The sequence below is a fragment of the Alternaria ethzedia genome, assembly GCF_023757985.1.
Source record: "Alternaria ethzedia strain BMP 0044 chromosome Unknown scaffold_12, whole genome shotgun sequence".
Lineage (NCBI taxonomy): Eukaryota > Fungi > Ascomycota > Dothideomycetes > Pleosporales > Pleosporaceae > Alternaria > Alternaria ethzedia.
The window spans coordinates 238,355-256,174 of NW_026056205.1; the positions used below are offsets into that span (position 1 = coordinate 238,355).

The 17,820-nt window shown below is 52.1% G+C and overlaps 9 protein-coding genes across 9 annotated transcripts; 5 read left to right on the forward strand and 4 right to left on the reverse strand.

Annotated features, from left to right (window-relative positions):
• Positions 1-108: 108 nt before the first annotated feature.
• J4E87_005631 (uncharacterized protein) lies at positions 109-1,629 on the forward strand (the record flags this gene model as incomplete). The annotated part of the gene is made up of 3 exons (XM_049377238.1): positions 109-1,075; positions 1,131-1,427; positions 1,487-1,629. The coding sequence occupies 3 exons, from the start codon at positions 109-111 to the stop codon at positions 1,627-1,629; spliced, it is 1,407 nt and encodes a 468-aa protein (XP_049232864.1).
• A 553-nt stretch (positions 1,630-2,182) lies between these two features.
• On the reverse strand, positions 2,183-3,374 carry J4E87_005632 (uncharacterized protein; the record flags this gene model as incomplete). Its single annotated transcript, XM_049377239.1, has 3 exons — positions 2,183-2,782; positions 2,835-3,260; positions 3,351-3,374. 3 exons carry the CDS (start codon positions 3,372-3,374, stop codon positions 2,183-2,185), a joined length of 1,050 nt encoding a protein of 349 aa, XP_049232865.1.
• Positions 3,375-3,706: 332 nt separating this feature from the next.
• On the forward strand, positions 3,707-4,171 carry J4E87_005633 (uncharacterized protein; the record flags this gene model as incomplete). Its single annotated transcript, XM_049377240.1, has 2 exons — positions 3,707-3,718; positions 3,767-4,171. The coding sequence occupies 2 exons, from the start codon at positions 3,707-3,709 to the stop codon at positions 4,169-4,171; spliced, it is 417 nt and encodes a 138-aa protein (XP_049232866.1).
• Positions 4,172-4,614: 443 nt separating this feature from the next.
• On the forward strand, positions 4,615-5,208 carry J4E87_005634 (uncharacterized protein; the record flags this gene model as incomplete). The annotated part of the gene is made up of 1 exon (XM_049377241.1): positions 4,615-5,208. One exon carries the CDS (start codon positions 4,615-4,617, stop codon positions 5,206-5,208), a length of 594 nt encoding a protein of 197 aa, XP_049232867.1.
• A 1,704-nt stretch (positions 5,209-6,912) lies between these two features.
• J4E87_005635 (uncharacterized protein) lies at positions 6,913-9,036 on the reverse strand (the record flags this gene model as incomplete). The annotated part of the gene is made up of 1 exon (XM_049377242.1): positions 6,913-9,036. The coding sequence occupies one exon, from the start codon at positions 9,034-9,036 to the stop codon at positions 6,913-6,915; it is 2,124 nt and encodes a 707-aa protein (XP_049232868.1).
• Positions 9,037-9,404: 368 nt separating this feature from the next.
• J4E87_005636 (uncharacterized protein) lies at positions 9,405-11,831 on the forward strand (the record flags this gene model as incomplete). Its single annotated transcript, XM_049377243.1, has 1 exon — positions 9,405-11,831. The coding sequence occupies one exon, from the start codon at positions 9,405-9,407 to the stop codon at positions 11,829-11,831; it is 2,427 nt and encodes an 808-aa protein (XP_049232869.1).
• Positions 11,832-11,928: 97 nt separating this feature from the next.
• Positions 11,929-13,977, reverse strand: J4E87_005637 (uncharacterized protein; the record flags this gene model as incomplete). The annotated part of the gene is made up of 1 exon (XM_049377244.1): positions 11,929-13,977. One exon carries the CDS (start codon positions 13,975-13,977, stop codon positions 11,929-11,931), a length of 2,049 nt encoding a protein of 682 aa, XP_049232870.1.
• A 352-nt stretch (positions 13,978-14,329) lies between these two features.
• Positions 14,330-15,888, forward strand: J4E87_005638 (uncharacterized protein; the record flags this gene model as incomplete). The annotated part of the gene is made up of 3 exons (XM_049377245.1): positions 14,330-14,378; positions 14,430-14,461; positions 14,584-15,888. 3 exons carry the CDS (start codon positions 14,330-14,332, stop codon positions 15,886-15,888), a joined length of 1,386 nt encoding a protein of 461 aa, XP_049232871.1.
• Positions 15,889-15,954: 66 nt separating this feature from the next.
• Positions 15,955-17,299, reverse strand: J4E87_005639 (uncharacterized protein; the record flags this gene model as incomplete). Its single annotated transcript, XM_049377246.1, has 2 exons — positions 15,955-16,481; positions 16,528-17,299. The coding sequence occupies 2 exons, from the start codon at positions 17,297-17,299 to the stop codon at positions 15,955-15,957; spliced, it is 1,299 nt and encodes a 432-aa protein (XP_049232872.1).
• Between the last annotated feature and the right edge of the window lie 521 nt (positions 17,300-17,820).

Genomic DNA, 17,820 nt, shown 5'->3' on the forward strand with positions numbered 1-17,820 from the left:
GTGGAAGGTACCCCGCTAAGGGTCGCAACCACTCAGCTCCCCACGTGCCTCCTCTGCGCCTTCTGATCGGCCAGCCCTACCACGGTACCTCGTCAACCCTGCCCAAACATGAAGTTCGGCCATCTCTTCAAGCAGACTCTCCGGGATGAGGGCTTCCCGCCAGAGTGGGTCGACTCGGCTATCTCATACTCGCAGCTCAAGAAATGCATCAAGAGGCTTACCGACGAGCTGCGGCAAGTGGGCCTTGACCCTGCCACCTTGTCCAAACTACTCAAACATGTCGAAGACTACAATGCTTCTACCAGAGAAGACGATGATCAAGAACGACCTTTCGAGTACATTCTCAACCCCGACAGTGCCAAGGACAATGCATCGCCCTCGCGCAAGGCATTCCATCCAAAGCTCCTCTTCTACGTAAACGAGTCGAGCGGAGAGGTACTGAGTGCCCAGCTCGATGATGACACCAGACGCAAGCTTCAGATGCTGGCTGTTGAGACGGGCATGTCTGACATGCGCGTCTTGGACGACTCAAAATCGTCACTCCAATCCATCGACTCCATAGATCCATCCAATTCTATAACTACCACCCCGACCAATGCTTCTCGCAACCGACCAGGGTACCGTACAGTCGAGGTTCCCATCACCTCGGATACGGAGTTCTTCACCAGGCTTACCAGTGAAGTTACAGGACTGGAGAAGTTGCAGGAGCGGGAGCAAAAGCGAATGAATGTCCAAATCGAAGCATTAGGGAAGCAAGTTGCAAAATTGACGGATCCAGACCGAAGAGCCAACAGGAAAATGCTCACTGCTTGGCGTCAAATCTTCCAGATATACGTGGAAGAAGGCATCTTCTTTGGAACAACAGAGATGGACCACAAATCGCACGACTCGGAGAAGGCCATGGCGAGACTGGCAGGATTCTCAAATAAGATTGCCAAGGCTGGTTTAGTGGAACAACTGAAGAAGAAGGAGAATCTACAAGCACTGAACACCTTCATGCACATCAACCGGGAGATTCTCCAGGGCCTGCGATTCGGTGAGATCAACCATAATGCCATGATCAAGATCCTCAAGAGTAAATACCCCCATATCCTAACAAACATGGAGACGCTGAACTAACATGTCACTAGAATTCGATAAACGCACAGCGCTAGGCGTAAAGTCCACATTCCCACGTCAGGTAGAATACCCAGAATTCTCCGAACACCTCGCCAAAGCCGTCTGCGCAGAGGTCAACACACAGATTCTATCGCACGTCCCGCAGATAGACGACTACTCTTGCCCTATGTGCATGGAGATCCAATGGCGGCCCGTAAAGCTTAGCTGCAACCATACCTTCTGCATTCGATGCTTGATCGTCATGCAGAACAACAAGCAATACAACTGTCCGTTCTGCCGCGAGAAGACGGTCTTTGATGCGAATTCAGGTCAGCATGTCTCTGACTCATAGACGCCTTGGAACATCATGCTGACTTTGTGACTATAGACAACTTGGACACCGAACAAGCCGCCTTCCTTAAGAAATGGTTCCCAGAGGAAGTCAAGAACAAACAGCGGTACAACGAGATGATGGCAGGCGTGGACCAGTACGGAGAAGTGTATGCGACCGAAAAGTGCGTTGTAATGTAACGATCGCAACTTTCACGGGTCGCATGCTAAATCTGTGCCAAAGATTCCTGCGCGGTGGCTCCTTGTGGTAAGTCGTCTGCACCTTACATCCCAAAACAAGTTCGCTAACACATCATTAGGCACATGATTTGATTTCGTCTACAGGATTTGAGCGCTTTGCCAAGAGCTGTTTTGAGATTTTTACCCCAAAGATACCCAGCACATGTTGTGCATATACACTAGCCAATAGACTAATTCAACATATCTCTACTACCGTCATGTGTGATTTGAGCTGAGCATTTGATGACGCTAGAGAGTGAATTGCATCAGCACAGAGAAAGCAGCTGAGTGGTGACGGACTTCGTATGGAAGAAACTCCAGAAGGGAATTTGGATAATAAAGTAATAGATACGTGTATAAGGAACATCGTGCAGTAATGTGCTGCTACAACAGCGAAGCGCGTACCTTTCGATCTGTCTTTAGACAATAGTAAACGCCGTCCCTAGATGCAACCAAGTAATACGCTATGAAAGGAGAGAAAAGAAGATGCCAGTCTGAGGCTCGTTTAAAGAAATTATACACTGCGCTCCGGGCTTTCACCCTCGGCGACAACCGCCACACCCAGCCCCCGGTCGGGAGACTGGAGAACGAGTTGCTCGTGCCGCCTCGCACGGATGAAGTCCGATACACTTTTGATCAAGATGAACCAGCCAACAATCATCAGACCGTACGCTATCCAGTCACTGCCTGTAATGGCACTCGCTGCGGGTGTCATATCACTGCCCCCTGTGTTTCCACTGCCGACCTTGTCCGGGTCAAAGTCGTGCGCATTCGGGTCGTTTGGAACGCCACCGTCGAATCCCTGTCCGGGGTTATCGTTGCTACCGTTGTTCGGAGAGAGTACGGCGGAGCGGAATCCGAAACCGAACTGCACGAGCGTGATACCGAGACCAGCGCGGGATCCGTTCTTTGCGGCGTGGGTCGTGTGGAGGAGGTAGGTGAGAAGGAATCCGACGAGTTGGAAGGACATGGAGATCATGGCGTTCCAGAGGAAGCTGAAGAGGGAGCCGACGGGGAGGCCTTCGACAAAGACTTCATCGCCAAAAGTGCCGGGAGCGAGGATGGTGGTTTCCCAGTAGGGTGGTGTCGCGTCTGCGGCAGCTTGTTCATATGTCTGATGCATGTTAGCAGTGATTCACGCGACTTATCGATAGTCTGATACGTACTGGAGGCTTCTCCTCGGCATCCTCCCCTCTGGTAGGCTTTGCGCTGAGATTTGCCCAGACACCACCGTTTCCTCCACCGTACACCCGTCCTGGAGTGGGCGCTTGTGTGTTGAATACTGGCAGTTCCGTCACTCTCCTTTGGATGCCCGGTGGCGCCGCTTCCTCTTCTGTCCTCGGATTTCCCCGCATCAGCCGCTGCCGATCGTCGCGCCCATCGTTATCGTCGTCGTCATCCGAATCCGAGTCGAAGGTATCGGCGAGTGTGCGGTCTTCTTCGTTCGTTATCGGATCCTCGGATAGGAGATGCCGTGATGTGCCGTTTGGTGATGATGCGCGCGAGTGGAAGGAGGGTGGTGGCGAGGCCGGGGGCCACTGCTGGCCGGGTTGCAGCGTCTGGGGAGAGTCTTCTTCGTCTTGGGCGGCTACCTGGATTAACGCATTAGTGCTGTCGTTGCGAAAGCAATATAGGGGTTTCGCGCAGTCGCATGGTGGTCGGGATGGACCGGGGCAACGCACCCTCTCGTAGCCCTGGCTAGGCATGTTGCGCGGATAACCGGATGCGTGACGTGAAGGGGGCGATGGGATATCTGCTCTCGGGTGTCGTCGAGGCGGGGAGTCGTAGGAATAGGTAGGGCAGCGAGCGTGGACGAGAAGGACGGCGGTTGTAGGAGGGAGGTGCAGGTGGGTGGAGCGTGTCAGGCGGCAGGTGCAGTGGAGGAGGCGTTTCAAATGCAAGTTGCTCGCTTTTGGGCCATGCGACACGGCTGCTGCGCCACGATCCAATAGCGCCTGGACCCTGGTTACCGAAGCATCATCGACTTTGAGGCCGGACAAGGTGAAGAACTTCACTTTTTCTCAATTCACACACAGCCATGGCGAATACTGTGAGTATACAGCGCTGCATTGCAAAACAGTTAGCTGACATAGTCCAGATAACAAAGCAATACACCCGCCTCCTCACTCTCTGGCCAAAAGACGCTCTGCGCCCAAATTTACCCTTCACACGCGCAATCGAGCATCATGGCAAACCATTCGGCGTCCAACCCATAACACCCACCCCCGAAGAGGGCGCAAAGCCCCAAGCGCCCGCGCCCACAACACCGGCCGCATCTTCGCCGCCTGCGAATCCCAAGCTCGAGCAAGCCCAAGTAAACGCACTATTCTCGTTACTAGAGAACCGATATAGCACAAAGTATGCGCTATCACCGGGTGTACTGAAGCCAACATCTGCGCCGGAGCACTATACCAGACTGATGGAGGAGATCGAGCGGGCGCCTCAGAAGACATGGTGGGAGGCCAAACTGGATCAGTGGAAGATGAAGATTCGATGGTCTTGAGGAACGAATTTACGACCCTGTATTATACTGTGAAGAATGTAAAATAAGCACAACATGTCATGGACACCCGAACATGCCCTCGCTCGCCTTGTCCCGATACGGCAGGCGCGCTCGTCTCTTTATGGTTCAATCTGCTGCGCGACACTGCGTTCTCACCACTCATCTTCACTATCACCTTGCCTAGAGACGCTATGAAAATCCGCTCTAGCCATTCTTATTTACACTACTCTTTGCTCAACTTCCCCTCCAAAACACCGCGACAAAACCAACGACAACCGCCAATTAACTATCTTCTGCAGCGATGTCGGGACAGATTGAGGAACCGGCGATCGAATTCAAGTCTGAACATGGGCGAATCCTGCAGACAGAAGCCTTCGAGTGAGTTCTTCACTTCTTAGAAAGAACCAATATTGATAGCGTTTAGCCTCTTCGACACGATCACAATGAACGTTGGCAATGAGGGAACCAAGTTTCCGGTCCATGAAGCTGTCATCAGGAGAAGCTCAAAGTTCTTCGACAAGGCCATGAAGGAAGAGTGGGCAGCATCTCGTGTTGATGCGCGCACCGTCACTCTTGTCGACGAAGACCCGGCTATCTTCAAAATTTACCTTCATTGGTTGTACTTCAAGACATTCCCTACTGTCACCACGAAGAATACAGGGAGGTTCAATCATGAGACCGGTATGCTTGGCAAGAGCTACGTTATGGGAGAGATGCTCATGGATACTGCATTCAAAAACGCTGTCTTAGTCGCCTTCCGTGACGCCCTTCTCAATCAGCCTTTCTACAAGCCACTACGTCCCGGCTCCAGCATAGTCAAGACCATATACGATGGAACTCCGGAGGGATCCCCTGGCAGGCGCTTCATGGTTGATGTGTGGGTCAGAGAGGCGAAAGAGAATTGGGCTATTCACCTTGACGATATGCCGCTCGCCTTCACGCTGGACTTGTCAAAAGCGTTTATGGCATGTGCGAGGACACCCAATTCAAAGATGACCTCGTGGACAACAAGCATGAAGGACTTCATGGAGACATAGCTCTAGTCATGGTTGGCGGTCTGTGAGAGGGACTTACAAGCGTGGCGTATCGCACACATCGTCACCGCAAAGGTGAATTGTGGAGTCGGAGCAGCTGATGAAGGGATTGGAGATTGCAGAAGTAGTATGCTTCAGGGTGTTTTAGCATTTGCCCCCAAGTAGATGTAATGACAAGCAAGCCGGGCTCGCCTGATCTCGGGGTTCTGTCTAACCAGATCTGCGCTAGCCTGTGTCGAGACAAATCCACCTTCCAAGCAGCGTCACCCAACTGACCCTCCTGTCTCTAATTCACTTCGATCGCATCATGGACATAGCCCCTGGACGGCTGATTGAGCATCGAGCCTTACCCACTTTACCCACTGAACTATGGCTCACCATATTCGAGCATGTGGTCACCTACGACACCCACATTTTCTACCAGTCTCTCGAGTACAGAAGAGAACGAACGCGTGATCTACAAAGACTTCAGTATGTATGCAAGTCGTGGAAGGTACAACCAATCCCGAATTAACCCACGTTCTTCTTATCTGACCTCTCGCAGGACTTGGTAGAGCCACTTGTCTACCGCCATCTGTCGATCGACGGCAACAACTATCTAGCATCCAACCGCGTCACAGCTTTGGCCCATCTTCTTGACCATCCTATCGACTCCGATGCGCCGAAAGCTTCTTGGGTGCGCTCATTCTGGATCCAAAGAGATGAGGGCGTAAGCCCTACTGAACCAGCCTTGATGGCGTTGCAAGCTGCATTGCCCACTCTGCTCTCCCGCATGACGAACTTAAGCGAATTGTTTTGTCGTTTTGATCTCCAGCGTCCGCAAATCGCAGCTATTGTACACTCTCACGGCCCACAACTTACAAAGCTGTATATAATCATTGGACGTCGCCTCATCCGTATTCAGGAAGCGCTTTCTCTTTTAAAACATTGCACAGCCCTCAGAGACCTCCACCTGGGGGTTAGAGGCCGGACGCGCGGCTTGGACGATGTTGAATCATCTGAGTTCCCTCATCTGCGCTTGGTCGAGCTGGATGCAGAGTACGCCACTAATGAGCTAATAGGCTGGCTCACACACTCGGCTATGCCCAAGCTTTCAGCTTTTGCAATCCGGAAGCCGCACGATAGCTGGAGGAAATTGAGTAATCTGCCTGCTTTCATGGCAAAGTACGGTGCCGGCTTGAGAATGCTGCAATTTGACGATAGCCAACTGGCCAACATGTCCGAGGTCTTTGATCACACATCCTCTCTGGAAGTATTTGATACTTTCGATGCCACAGGGCCTCTCTGTGATGTCCCTGTATCAGTCACTCAGATTGTGCTTCGTCGGTTTCCAGAGAATATTGGTTACGGAGTTCAAACTCTAGAGTCATTGCTTCAGGTCGTCGGGTCGTTGCCGCCGGACAGGAAGTTACATGCCATTCGCATGTGTTCAATCAACGACGATCTCGAAAGAAAGCCATTTCTCTGGCGAGAGAAGATGAAAGTGGCGGACACGAGAAGGATGGAAACCTGGAAGAGGTTTAGGTATAATGTGAAGAAAATGCTAGACCTGGGCGTTTCACTTCTAGATCAACAGGGTGTTGCTCTCGCAAACGTCCTCATAGAGATGGGGGAGTTTCCAGAAGCGGATAGTGAAGAGGAAAGGGATGAAGAGAACGACGTTTAGGAATACTCGCGGTGTATGAATGATATGTTTCAGCAATCACCCTACATGGCCCGCGTAAAACCCTCACACTCTACATCCCAGTGCGACGGCCATACTGGCCCTTTATACCCATCCCAGCCACCACACATCATCCCCACCGCAAGCAGTAAGCCCGCTGAGCTCGGAAAATACGGCGTAGGCACTCTTGTTCCCCCCTCTGGCATTCCTACTTCATCAAAAGCATTGTTCACGTCAAGCAACTGACTAACAGCGCGTTCCGCATCTCCTCTCCTAGCTTCAGTGATTGCCAGCAACGGGAAATCCCAGCCGTAAGAAAAGGGAAAGTTCCAGGTCTCATGTACTTTGGTGATGGTGTTGTTGAAGATTGTCATGTTCACGCGAGTGTCTGGGGGCAACCAGCCATATATACCCAGAAGTCCTGGATGATCTTCCGTATATTCGGGGGTAGTCCACATATTTGGTATACCCTCATACGTCACATACGCGTTCTCTTCAATGGGGAAAGGCGCTAGGTTGTCTCGTACGTGTACCCAGGACTCCGGAGTAGATTTGTTTTGCCGCGCTTGCCACTTCGACGCTACGTCGAGACCAAAGCGCCAGTACGCTAGCTCGAACGTCGGATTAATCGTCTCGTTGGGATTAGTATTCTCAGAGACTGGATACATGGGCGGCCCAAGATCGTATTGATTCGTTGTGGAATTCCAGAAGGCATAACTGGCCATGAAGTCCGCCACGCCTGTCAGAACCTCATCCCATTTCTCGAGAGTCTTTTCGGTCGGGAAAGATCGGTATTCCATCTCGGCGAAGTACATGGGATGCGGTTGTTGCCAGATGAGTAGGCTGTTGATCTCGCCTGGCGCAGATCGACCGCTTGGGTCACTCATCTTGCCGAGGCGCGCGCCTTCGTATCCTTGCTTTTCAGCCCGTTCGAAGCTGCTGGGTAGAAAGCGCTCATAGACGCCGATACTGCGATCATAGAGGTCCCATTTCTCCCAGAACATCCAATGGGCTAGATGCCAGAAGACCATTTCCAGGTGAAATTTGCCGTACCATCCATTGTTCACCAAGCCAGACTCTTGTGGGGGATCTTTACCAGCCCCGTTGACCGCGAGAAGATACTGAGAAAGGATTGTGCGACGCTGTAGCTCATTCGCAGAGGCATTGTTGGCCGATGGAAGTGACACGAATGCACCAGTCGACCAGTAGTCTGCCCACCAGCTTTGTGACTTTTGCTTGACTGACTCTGCAGTGTAAGAGACATTGGCCACCCAAGGAGCGTATGTAACAGTGAAAGAGAGCGTCTCAGATCTCTGACTGGCGGCTAGGATGTATTTGTGCTCGTTTCTGTGCAGGCGCGAGAGGCGGGCATAACCTTCCCAAGCGATATCGGCCGTATATGTTGTTGCATCTAGTACATGCGTGATTGTCGCACCTTTGTTCCTGTATTCATCCGTCGTGGAATGGTTGGAAGTAGCGTTGAAGAGACCAACAAATGGTGCGTCGAACTTATTTTTCCCAGTCGCATACGGGAAATCGAAGAAAGCGCCCAGTCCTGCAGTCCTCACTAGGCTGGACGATATGTCTACAGCGATAGTGTCCGTTTCCGGACTTGCAACAGTTGTCACCACAACCTTTTCTCCGTTGATAAAGAAAGTGGATTTGATGACACCTTCCCAGAGCTCCAGCACCTGCTCTTTACCAGCAAGTAGGTCTTCGGTGACGTTCCCTCCTGCGATGCCGCCGAACCACAGTCCAACTCTTCCCAAATTAATACGATGTGGGTTCGCAATCATCCATTGACTGATGTCCTTCTGTTCTGGGTTGGGCTGCGCATAGTTGACGAGGCGATCGTGGGTCCACCAGTCAACACCGGTGTAGTCTGATGGAAGCGTTTGATTTGGTGTCGTTGGCAGAGATTGGTTGTGCCATCCCCAGGATGAAAGAGTATTGTGCGGCAGAAAGGTCTGGAGTCCGGTAATGTCTACACCGAACGCGAAGTTTCCGTTGCCAACCTGAACCGGGCTGTATGGGTTCGATTGGCTGAGCTTGATATTATACTGCTGGACAATCGACTTGCGATCGATTTTGCTCTCCACGACAGGCGATGTGAGAGAGAGTAAATATAGAACTTTGGCCCACTTCCCCAGTCGCAGTGGAAACATCATGGCTTCGTGATTCGTTAGCAACGCTTCTACCCGCTCGTCTTTATATAGCTTATGACGGCATCCTCTCCCGCCCTACTTTGATTAAGTCCCCGGTTGATCGTCCCCAGCGGCGGGGTCAACCTTTGATTGCATAGCGTCGGGATAAATACCACCGAACACGATGAGAAACAATCACGTCCTGCTACACATCAGCAATGCGATGAGTGATCAACCGGTGATGTGCGCAACCGAGAATGTGCCCAGGTGGGGCTGTGGACCACCGGCACGTGCACGCGCGTAGCACGCTAGTAGGCTTATCGATAACGATCTTGGGAAGAGCGGAAAAGTTTTGGCAACGTGAAACGCGGGTTCCAATCGCAACAACGAAGATGTCCAACGGAAAGAGCAGCGAACCAAAAGTTGACAGCGCGAAGGACCTCCCCGTGGAACTGAAGAAAGGCAAGAAGAGAAAGAGAGTTCAGCCAGCGAAAGATGGCTGGAGTGGCAAGAAGGGAGCCGGCGTGTTAATCAAGTTCGACCATTCCGATGATGACACCCCCAGTTCTACTGCAGAGCACCCTAAGCCCGTCGCCGAGCCCAAACGAACGGAAAGTGTTGTCGAAACTCCAGTTGCGCGGCAAGCAGAGGCCCACAAGCGCACGAAATTAGATGCACCTCAACCTATCAAACCTCAACCAAACCCCGGACAACAAGCTCGACCAAAGAACCAACAGGCCGACAGACCTCGTACCTCTCAACAAGACTTAAGAGTGCCGTCGCATGTCATTCAGAAGCGTGATGAGTTGCGGCTTGTCCGCAAGTCTCTTCCAATATGGCCTCAAGCGGACATCATCAGAGCAGCTCTGCAAAGAAACAACGTCCTCGTGCTGACCGGAGAGACTGGTTCCGGAAAATCGACACAAGTGCCGCAATTTTTGGCCAATGAGTCCTGGTGTACCGGGTGTATAGCGATCACGCAACCTCGAAGAGTGGCGGCGATCTCCCTGGCACGACGCGTCGCGGATGAGATGGGTAGCTTACTTGGCGACAAAGGCCCTACTGCCAAGGTTGGATACAGCGTTCGTTTCGACACTGCGGCTGGAAAGCACACCAAAGTCAAGTTTCTGACGGAGGGTATGCTGCTTCAAGAGATGCTCAGAGATCCCAACATGTTGCAGTACAGCGCGGTTGTAGTAGATGAGGTCCACGAAAGAAGTGTAAATGTCGACTTGATTCTTGGGTTCTTACGCAACCTGTTATCCGCTAAAGAAGGTAGCGTGGCGAGGAAGCATCCGCTCAAAGTCGTAGTAATGAGTGCTACGGCAGACGTGGAAAGTCTTGTCAAGTTCTTCGGAGACAGTCAGCCTGTGTCGAACACCGAGAAGGCGATCGCGAAACCTACTACGGAAAGTAAAGGAAACGTTTCGACATGCTTTGTAGAGGGGCGACAATACCCCGTCAAAACAGTATACTTGCCGCAACCAACACAGGACTGGGTCGAAGCAGCTCTCAAGCTCGTCTTCCAAATACATTACAAGGAGCCTCTGCCAGGCGACATACTGGTCTTTCTTACAGGTCAAGATACTATCGAGGGACTCGAAAAGCTCATCAACGACTATGCTGAAAATATGGACGACGACATCCCTAAACTTCTTGCGCTACCTCTTTTCGCCGCCCTTCCACAACACGCCCAACAGCGCATCTTCCAGCCAACGCCCTATCGCACGCGCCGCGTCATCCTCGCAACAAACATCGCCGAAACATCAGTCACTGTCCCTGGCGTCCGCTTTGTGATTGACTGCGGAAAATCGAAGATAAAGCAATTTCGCAGTCGCCTAGGTCTCGAATCGCTGCTTGTGAAGCCAATCTCCAAGTCTGCAGCTATCCAACGCAAAGGTCGAGCTGGTCGTGAAGCACCTGGCCAGTGTTATCGGTTGTATACTGAAAACGGTTACGAAACTATGGAAGAACGTACCACGCCCGAGATTCTGCGTTGCGACCTCAGTCAGGCTATTCTGACAATGAAGGCGCGAGGTGTCGATGACGTACTCGGCTTTCCATTCCTTGATCGGCCACCACGAGAAGCTCTAGAGAAGGCTCTTCTGCAACTACTGCACTTGCAAGCGTTGACAGACACCGGTGAAATCAGCGACATTGGTCTCAAAATTGCCAAGTTCCCGCTCACGCCCACGCTAGGCCGAGTGCTAGTCGAAGCAGCAAAGCCAGAGCGCGACTGCCTACTCGACGTGATCGATATCATATCCGCACTCAGCGTCGAGGAGGTCTTCCTGAATCTTGTCACGGAAGAGCGCAAGGAAGAGGCAGAGGAAGTCCGGCGTGAGCTATATCGTCGAGAAGGCGACCACCTCACACTTCTCATTACTGTTCAGCGATACGCCGCCGAACTGAAGTCACAGCGTCGCGCTTGGTGTGACAAGCACTACGTATCCCACCGCGCAATGGAGAACGTAATGAACATCAGGAAGCAACTGCGGGAACAATGTAGACAACAGAAGCTGCTATCGGCTGACGACACAGAGTCTGATAATGCACCTTCAGAAGCTAGGAGTCAAGCCATATTGGCATGCATGCTGCGCGGCTTCATCTCCAATACAGCGAGATTGATGCCAGATGGTAGCTACAAGACGATGATCGGTAACCAAACGGTGGCGATTCATCCCAGCTCAGTGCTATTTGGAAAGAAGTTGGAGGCTATCGTGTTTAACGAGTTTGTATTCACTGGCAAGGCGTGGGCGAAGCGTGTCAGTTCAGTCCAACTAGACTGGGTGTCTGAAGTAGTTGAAGCCATCATGTAAATTAGGCGATAGCGTTTTTATTTCTTCAACTAGACTTTTGTTCTTGAGCAATATGTGTACATGCCAAGCTTCAACTTCCGCAAGCTCGTCTCTGGTACTATCTTCTCCTCCCCACTCCAGCGCCTTCCTTATCCGCCAGACTAACGACCTCACCGATGCCCGCTGCCTCCTGTTCATCTTCAAGCGCACGAATCTCCTCCCTGCAATCCCACCACTTCTCCTCTGCCCTCTCGAATGCCATTTTCTTGACTTCTTTCGGGCTCTTCTCTGCGCTCTTTCCCTTCCTGTCCAACTCTTCCAGGATGATATTCTGCCACTGCTCTGAAGTGCGCGCGTAGAAGTCGCGCAAGGATTCGAAGGGACGGGGATGTGGAAGCGTGTCGGTGAGCGCAGATATCTCTTCCTGGGGACCAAGGTCTTCGGAGTGAATTGGTGCAACGGCAGGAGACTCTGTGACACTCGTGGGTGCTGTCGATACAGACTTGTCGTCCTCCTCACCTTCTTCTTCGTCCTCAGAGTCTTCTTCGTCTTCTTCGTCCGAGTCGGCTTCATCCTCACTGCCTTGCCAGTCTTCGAGCTCGCGCTTGAAGATTTCTGTGACACCATCCAGATGGTTGAGATTGACAGACCAGAGTTCGTCAAAGGTAAACTCGCGGTCGCCTTTCTCGTAGGTACCACCGTAGATATAGAGTGTATCAGCTTGAACCGTAAGTGCGGCGTTGAAACGTGGATGTGGGAACTCGAATATCTTCGGCTTCTCTGGACGTGCCTCTTCCTCTTCTTCCTCTTCCTTCGCTTTCTTCGCTTCGTCGTCAGAATCCGCATCTGTAACTACACCGGCTTTCATTTCGAGAGCCTTGAGATTAGCCAGCAGCTCTTCTTCTGCGGCCTTGCCACGATCCCGTCGGCTGATGTTCGCTTGCTGTGCAGCCTTTTTGTTTGCGTTCAGCTTCGGCCGACGTAGAGTGAGTGGCATATATCGGTTGCGCTCGACATTCCAGATGAACAGCTGATTGAAGAACTCAGAGTCAATGCCCTCTTCACTCTCTTCTACATCATGCACACCACCGAAAAGAACACCGCGACCCTTGTGGTAAGCCATTGTCGCACCTGCACGTGGTGGGTTTGGCGCATTCGCGGGCTTCTTTCGCTTGTCCCAAGAAACAGTTGGAAGGGTAGTGGATGGTTGATCAGCAGGTGGTGGTGTGATACGTATGAACCAGGTGTCGTCGTGAACCTTAGGCTTTAGCACCATGCGTGATGCCGGACCGCCACTGCTGCTCTTCTTGCCCTTGCCTTGTTGCTGTTGCTTGCCACCAGCTTGCGTCTTGACACGAGAGTAACCGCCATAGATGACTGCGCCTTGCTCGTGCGGCAACAAACTGAAACTCGACCGTGCATCTGGTACTGCGCGAGCTGCTTGCAGTTTTGGCGTGTGCCATGAGAAGTTGACGCAGTCGTAGATCCAAAGATCATTCAAGTATTTGGTAGTCGCAGACGTATCCTGGAAACCTCCAAATAAGATGATGTACTGTTTGAAGCCAACCATGCGATGTCCACTCCGTGCTGGTGGGGCAGCGGTCTTGCTCTTTCCCTCCATGCGCGTCCATTCTCGAGAGACCGGATCGAGCTTCCAGAAGTCGTTGTAGTGATAGAAGGTCCCTTGCTTCGGAGAGCTGAACTCTCCACCAAACAGGTAGATTTCTTTCGTGTTGGCAGCGCGACACCAAGCGTGTCCAGATCGAGGAAGTGGTGAGTTCGGACTTGTGACCTGCTTCCAAGAATCCTGCTTGACGTTGTAAATCATGAGATCGTTGAAGAACTTGGCGGTGGCTCCGTTGAAGTATTCGCCTCCGAACAAGAAGATCTCATTCTCGTTCGCTGGGTTGGCGAGGAGGGTGCTCGAAGTTCGGGCAGAGGGTGGCTCAGCGGGCACTTCGGTGATAGCATGGTGTTGCTCCTGCTCTTTTGCATACTGGGCTAAGATATCATCCAGGTCCACATCTTCCGCATCAGAGTCGACCTCCTGTGTTTTGGATGCGACCTTTTTGTCTTTCTTGCCTGCCTTCTTTTCTTGCTTAGCAGCCTTTGCAGCCTTAGCTGCTGCTTTGCCTCCCGCTGCCGCCTTCTTCTTATCTTTAGCCATTTTTCAGTTTCGAGAATGAGACGACACAGTTGTGGAAACGCAGTGTAGTGACGATTCGGTCTGCGGTAGAAAGTTCTCCGCGTTTGCCCCTCAGTTGTAAATTTTCCCAGCGCCGACGTTGATGATACACCACCTTGGTCCTAGTGATGCGAAGGACGGGTCGACCAAGGCTAGAGTGTATGAATCGTAATTATCGTAATGATCAAGCGCAAACTTACGGCTGCGGATTGTCGCGTGCAGCGCGTTCAATGTCGCTAATCCTTCGGAGCAGGCACTGCGGAGTTGGGGCTTATCGATAAGACCGCATACATTCACTCCCCACCTTGCACCCGACACTTGTTCAACTACAAACATGATACAAGCAGCAAAGATCCTCGAGCAGAGAAGTCACTTAGTGCCTGGTAATGACGTTGTTCCTGTATCTACAATGCCTCATGGCTAATTACAGATAGGCAAGCTCCGGATAACGGAGCACTTCTTCCAGGTACCCAGAGATTACTGTATGCAGTCCTCTCATTCATTAGACAGCAGATGAATCTGAAACTTATGGCCTTGGATAAGGCACCTGATCTGAAAGTTGAGCGATGACAAAGATTGTGCTGACAGTTCCATCTCGAAGCGAACCCTTCAGCAGGAACGATCCAACTCTTCGCTCGCTCGGCTCTGAAAGCCGAGAAGCCTGCAGACTACACACCCACTTCGCACCTCGATCGCGCGAAAACTCAACTCCCATGGCTCGTCTACTTACAGGGCGGCCCGGGCTTCGAATGTCGTAGTCCCGAGAAGGTATCCTGGACTCAGACCATTCTCGAAAAAGGCTACCAAGTGCTCATGCTGGATCAACGTGGCACTGGTCTCTCAACTGCCATCAGCCAGTCAAGTCTACAATTGAGAGGCGATGAGAAGGTACAAGCAGAGTACATGAAGAGTTTCAGGGCTGATAGTATCGTCAAAGACTGTGAGGCTGTAAGGAAAGCCCTGACAGAAGACTATCCCGAAGAGAAGAAGAAATGGAGTATCATGGGTCAGAGCTTCGGCGGCTTCTGCTGCTTGACCTATCTGTCTTTCTTCCCCGAGGGAGTCAAAGAGGCGTTCCTGTTCGGCGGTCTGCCACCCCTCAGAGACGGGCCTGATGAAGTTTACGAGCGGCTTTACGCGCGTGTCAAGAGCAGGAACGAGGGATACTACGCGAAGTATCCTGAAGATGTCGACCGCGTCAAACGCATTGTCAAGCTTCTCTCACGTTTCGGAGACACTACGGTGCGCGTACAAGGCGGCGAAGGCTATCTCTCTGCACGTCGATTTCTACAACTGGGAATCTACTTTGGCAAGCATGGAGGCTTCGATGACGTCCACGAGTTTGTGCTTCGCGCCGATACCGATCTGACCCAATTCGGACATCTTACACGACCTACTGTACTCGCATTGGAGGCAGCGCAGAGCTGGGACTCTAACGTCATCTATGCTCTCCTCCATGAACCCATCTACTGTCAAGGCCAGGCCTCGAATTGGTCTGCGGAACGCCTACTCCCGAAATATCCCGAGTTCTCACTCTCGCGCGTAGATGGAGATGAGCCTATCTACTTCACAGGCGAGATGATCTACCCTTTCATGTTCGATGTTTATCCGGAGCTCGCTAAGCTCAAGACTGTTGGTAACCTCTTAGCTGAAGAGAAAGATTGGCCACAACTGTACGACAAAGAGCAATTGAGAAAGAACGAGGTACCGGCTTATGCTGCAGTCTACATGGACGACATGTACGTTGACCTCGACCTGAGTATGGAGACGGCGAACACCATCAAAGGCTGCAAGACTTTCATCACGAACACAATGTATCACAACGGGATCGGTGCCAAGACAGACGAAGTGTTGAAGCAGATCTTCGCTCTGAGAGACGATGTCATTGATTAGACACGAGGCTTTGTCGAGCATCGAGACTTGTCGGCCGGAGTATGACTTGGGGAACATATCTCAATTTCATTGGTTCATAACCTGCTGCGCTTGCTCCAATTGCGCCTCTAAGTCAATGTCCCAAATCCATCGCATTCTATGCTTATAGCTTTCCTCAATTTTGTCAAGGTCGTCCCCGAACAGTTCGAATTCATACATTTGACCAGCTTCGTGGCTTGTCTTCACGATCTTCTGCGTCCTCTCTCGTCTGACTTGGTCGAAGGCGCTGAATGCTCGCTGCAAACCATTGACGTCGTTCGCGTCCTTGACCAGATTGGCGAGGATGTAAGAGTCTTCTATACACTGGCCGGCACCAGCCCCTTGGTGAGGCGTGGTCGCGTGCGCTGCATCTCCAAGCAAGCAAACGCGGCCCTTCGTGTATGTGTCGCAGGGTGGATGCTCGAACAGCGCCCAGATGTCTGGCTTCTGCATGGCCTTGACAATCTTCGTGACATGTGGGCCCCAGCCTTGGAAGTCGTCTTCCATTTCCTGTTTCGATGTGGCCACAACCCACTTCTCGTCTTCCCAGGTATCGCGAGAGCTAAATGCAACCACTGTGGCTGTTAGCAAGACAGCACTTTCGACGATGACTAGCCTTACCGTTCATCGTTTTGCCATGCGCAATTGGAAAGGTGAGCAAGTGGCCATGGTATCCAAGATACATCTGGCTGTTCCGCGCTGCATCATCACCCAGTATCTTCACAGCTTCATCCATAGGTATCAGCCCTCGATAAGCGTACTTTCCGGAGAATACAGCCTTGGAGGCAGGGTTATCTCTCCCAACTAGCCACTTTCGCGTTAAAGACTTGATGCCGTCGCATCCAATTACAGCGCTGTGTTGTGCGGTGGAACCGTCAGCGAACGTGAGCACTACATCTCCAGAGCCATCTTGAGCCTCGCCCAGCTCTACAAGTCTCTTATCGAATTTGGCAACACCATCAGGCATCTCTTTGACGAGTTCGTCAAGGAAGTGAGCTCTGTACACGCCGCCGCGTCCTCCTCCCGAGTGCATAGGCACATCGAACAGGGCATCGCCGACCTTCTTGCCTTCCCTCACGTATCCTTCCTTGTCTTCTTTCCTAGCATCACCCACCCGTATCGTGAACCATGAGTCGGACTTGGAATTGTCCGCATTGCCTGTCTTGCATTTCAAGAAAGCCTGGTATATTTTAGGAGACAGGAGCTCCATGGCACGGCCGGCATTAGGTCCAAACGCAACCCCAGCACCAATTTCGCCAAAGTGTGGTGCGGCTTCGTAAATCGTAAGCGGGATATCGTACTGTAGGAGGCCTATGGCGAGGCAGAGGCCGGATATCCCACCGCCTACTACGGCGAGCGAGTAGGATTTCGAAGACGAGCCCGTGGAAGCCATTGTGATGTCCCGAGGGTATAGGCGTGCGGTTGGGGAAATGTCTTTCAATGTGCTGTTAGCTTGATATCAACGGCGCGACTGCATCGTGCAATGGAAAGAGAACTTGACGCTTGCCAATCACCGTTATGCGCACTTACCTTGGTTCTGATCCGAAAGTCACACCGACCTCGGGACGATGAGAGACGACAGCTCACTCAACGTCATTGACTGCGGACTTATGCAATAGCCCTGCAGCACCCAAATAACAAATCATCCACTTGCTAACACGCGACGGCATACGCGTCATATTAGCAAGTGCACTACCCGATACCGAGCGCGTTGCAGAACACCCCATCCGAGAGAGCAAGCGTCTGGTGGCGATAGGCGACGCGCTGCTATGTGGGGTCTGGAAGGTAAACATGTGGGGTAAGCATTCGGGAACAAAGTCGGCGGTTGAGGCATCGCGCGAGGGCCCCAGGGATTCTGGCTGGCGCTAAACCATTTGGAAGACCAAGATGCCGCTTCGACCTAACCGAGTGCCG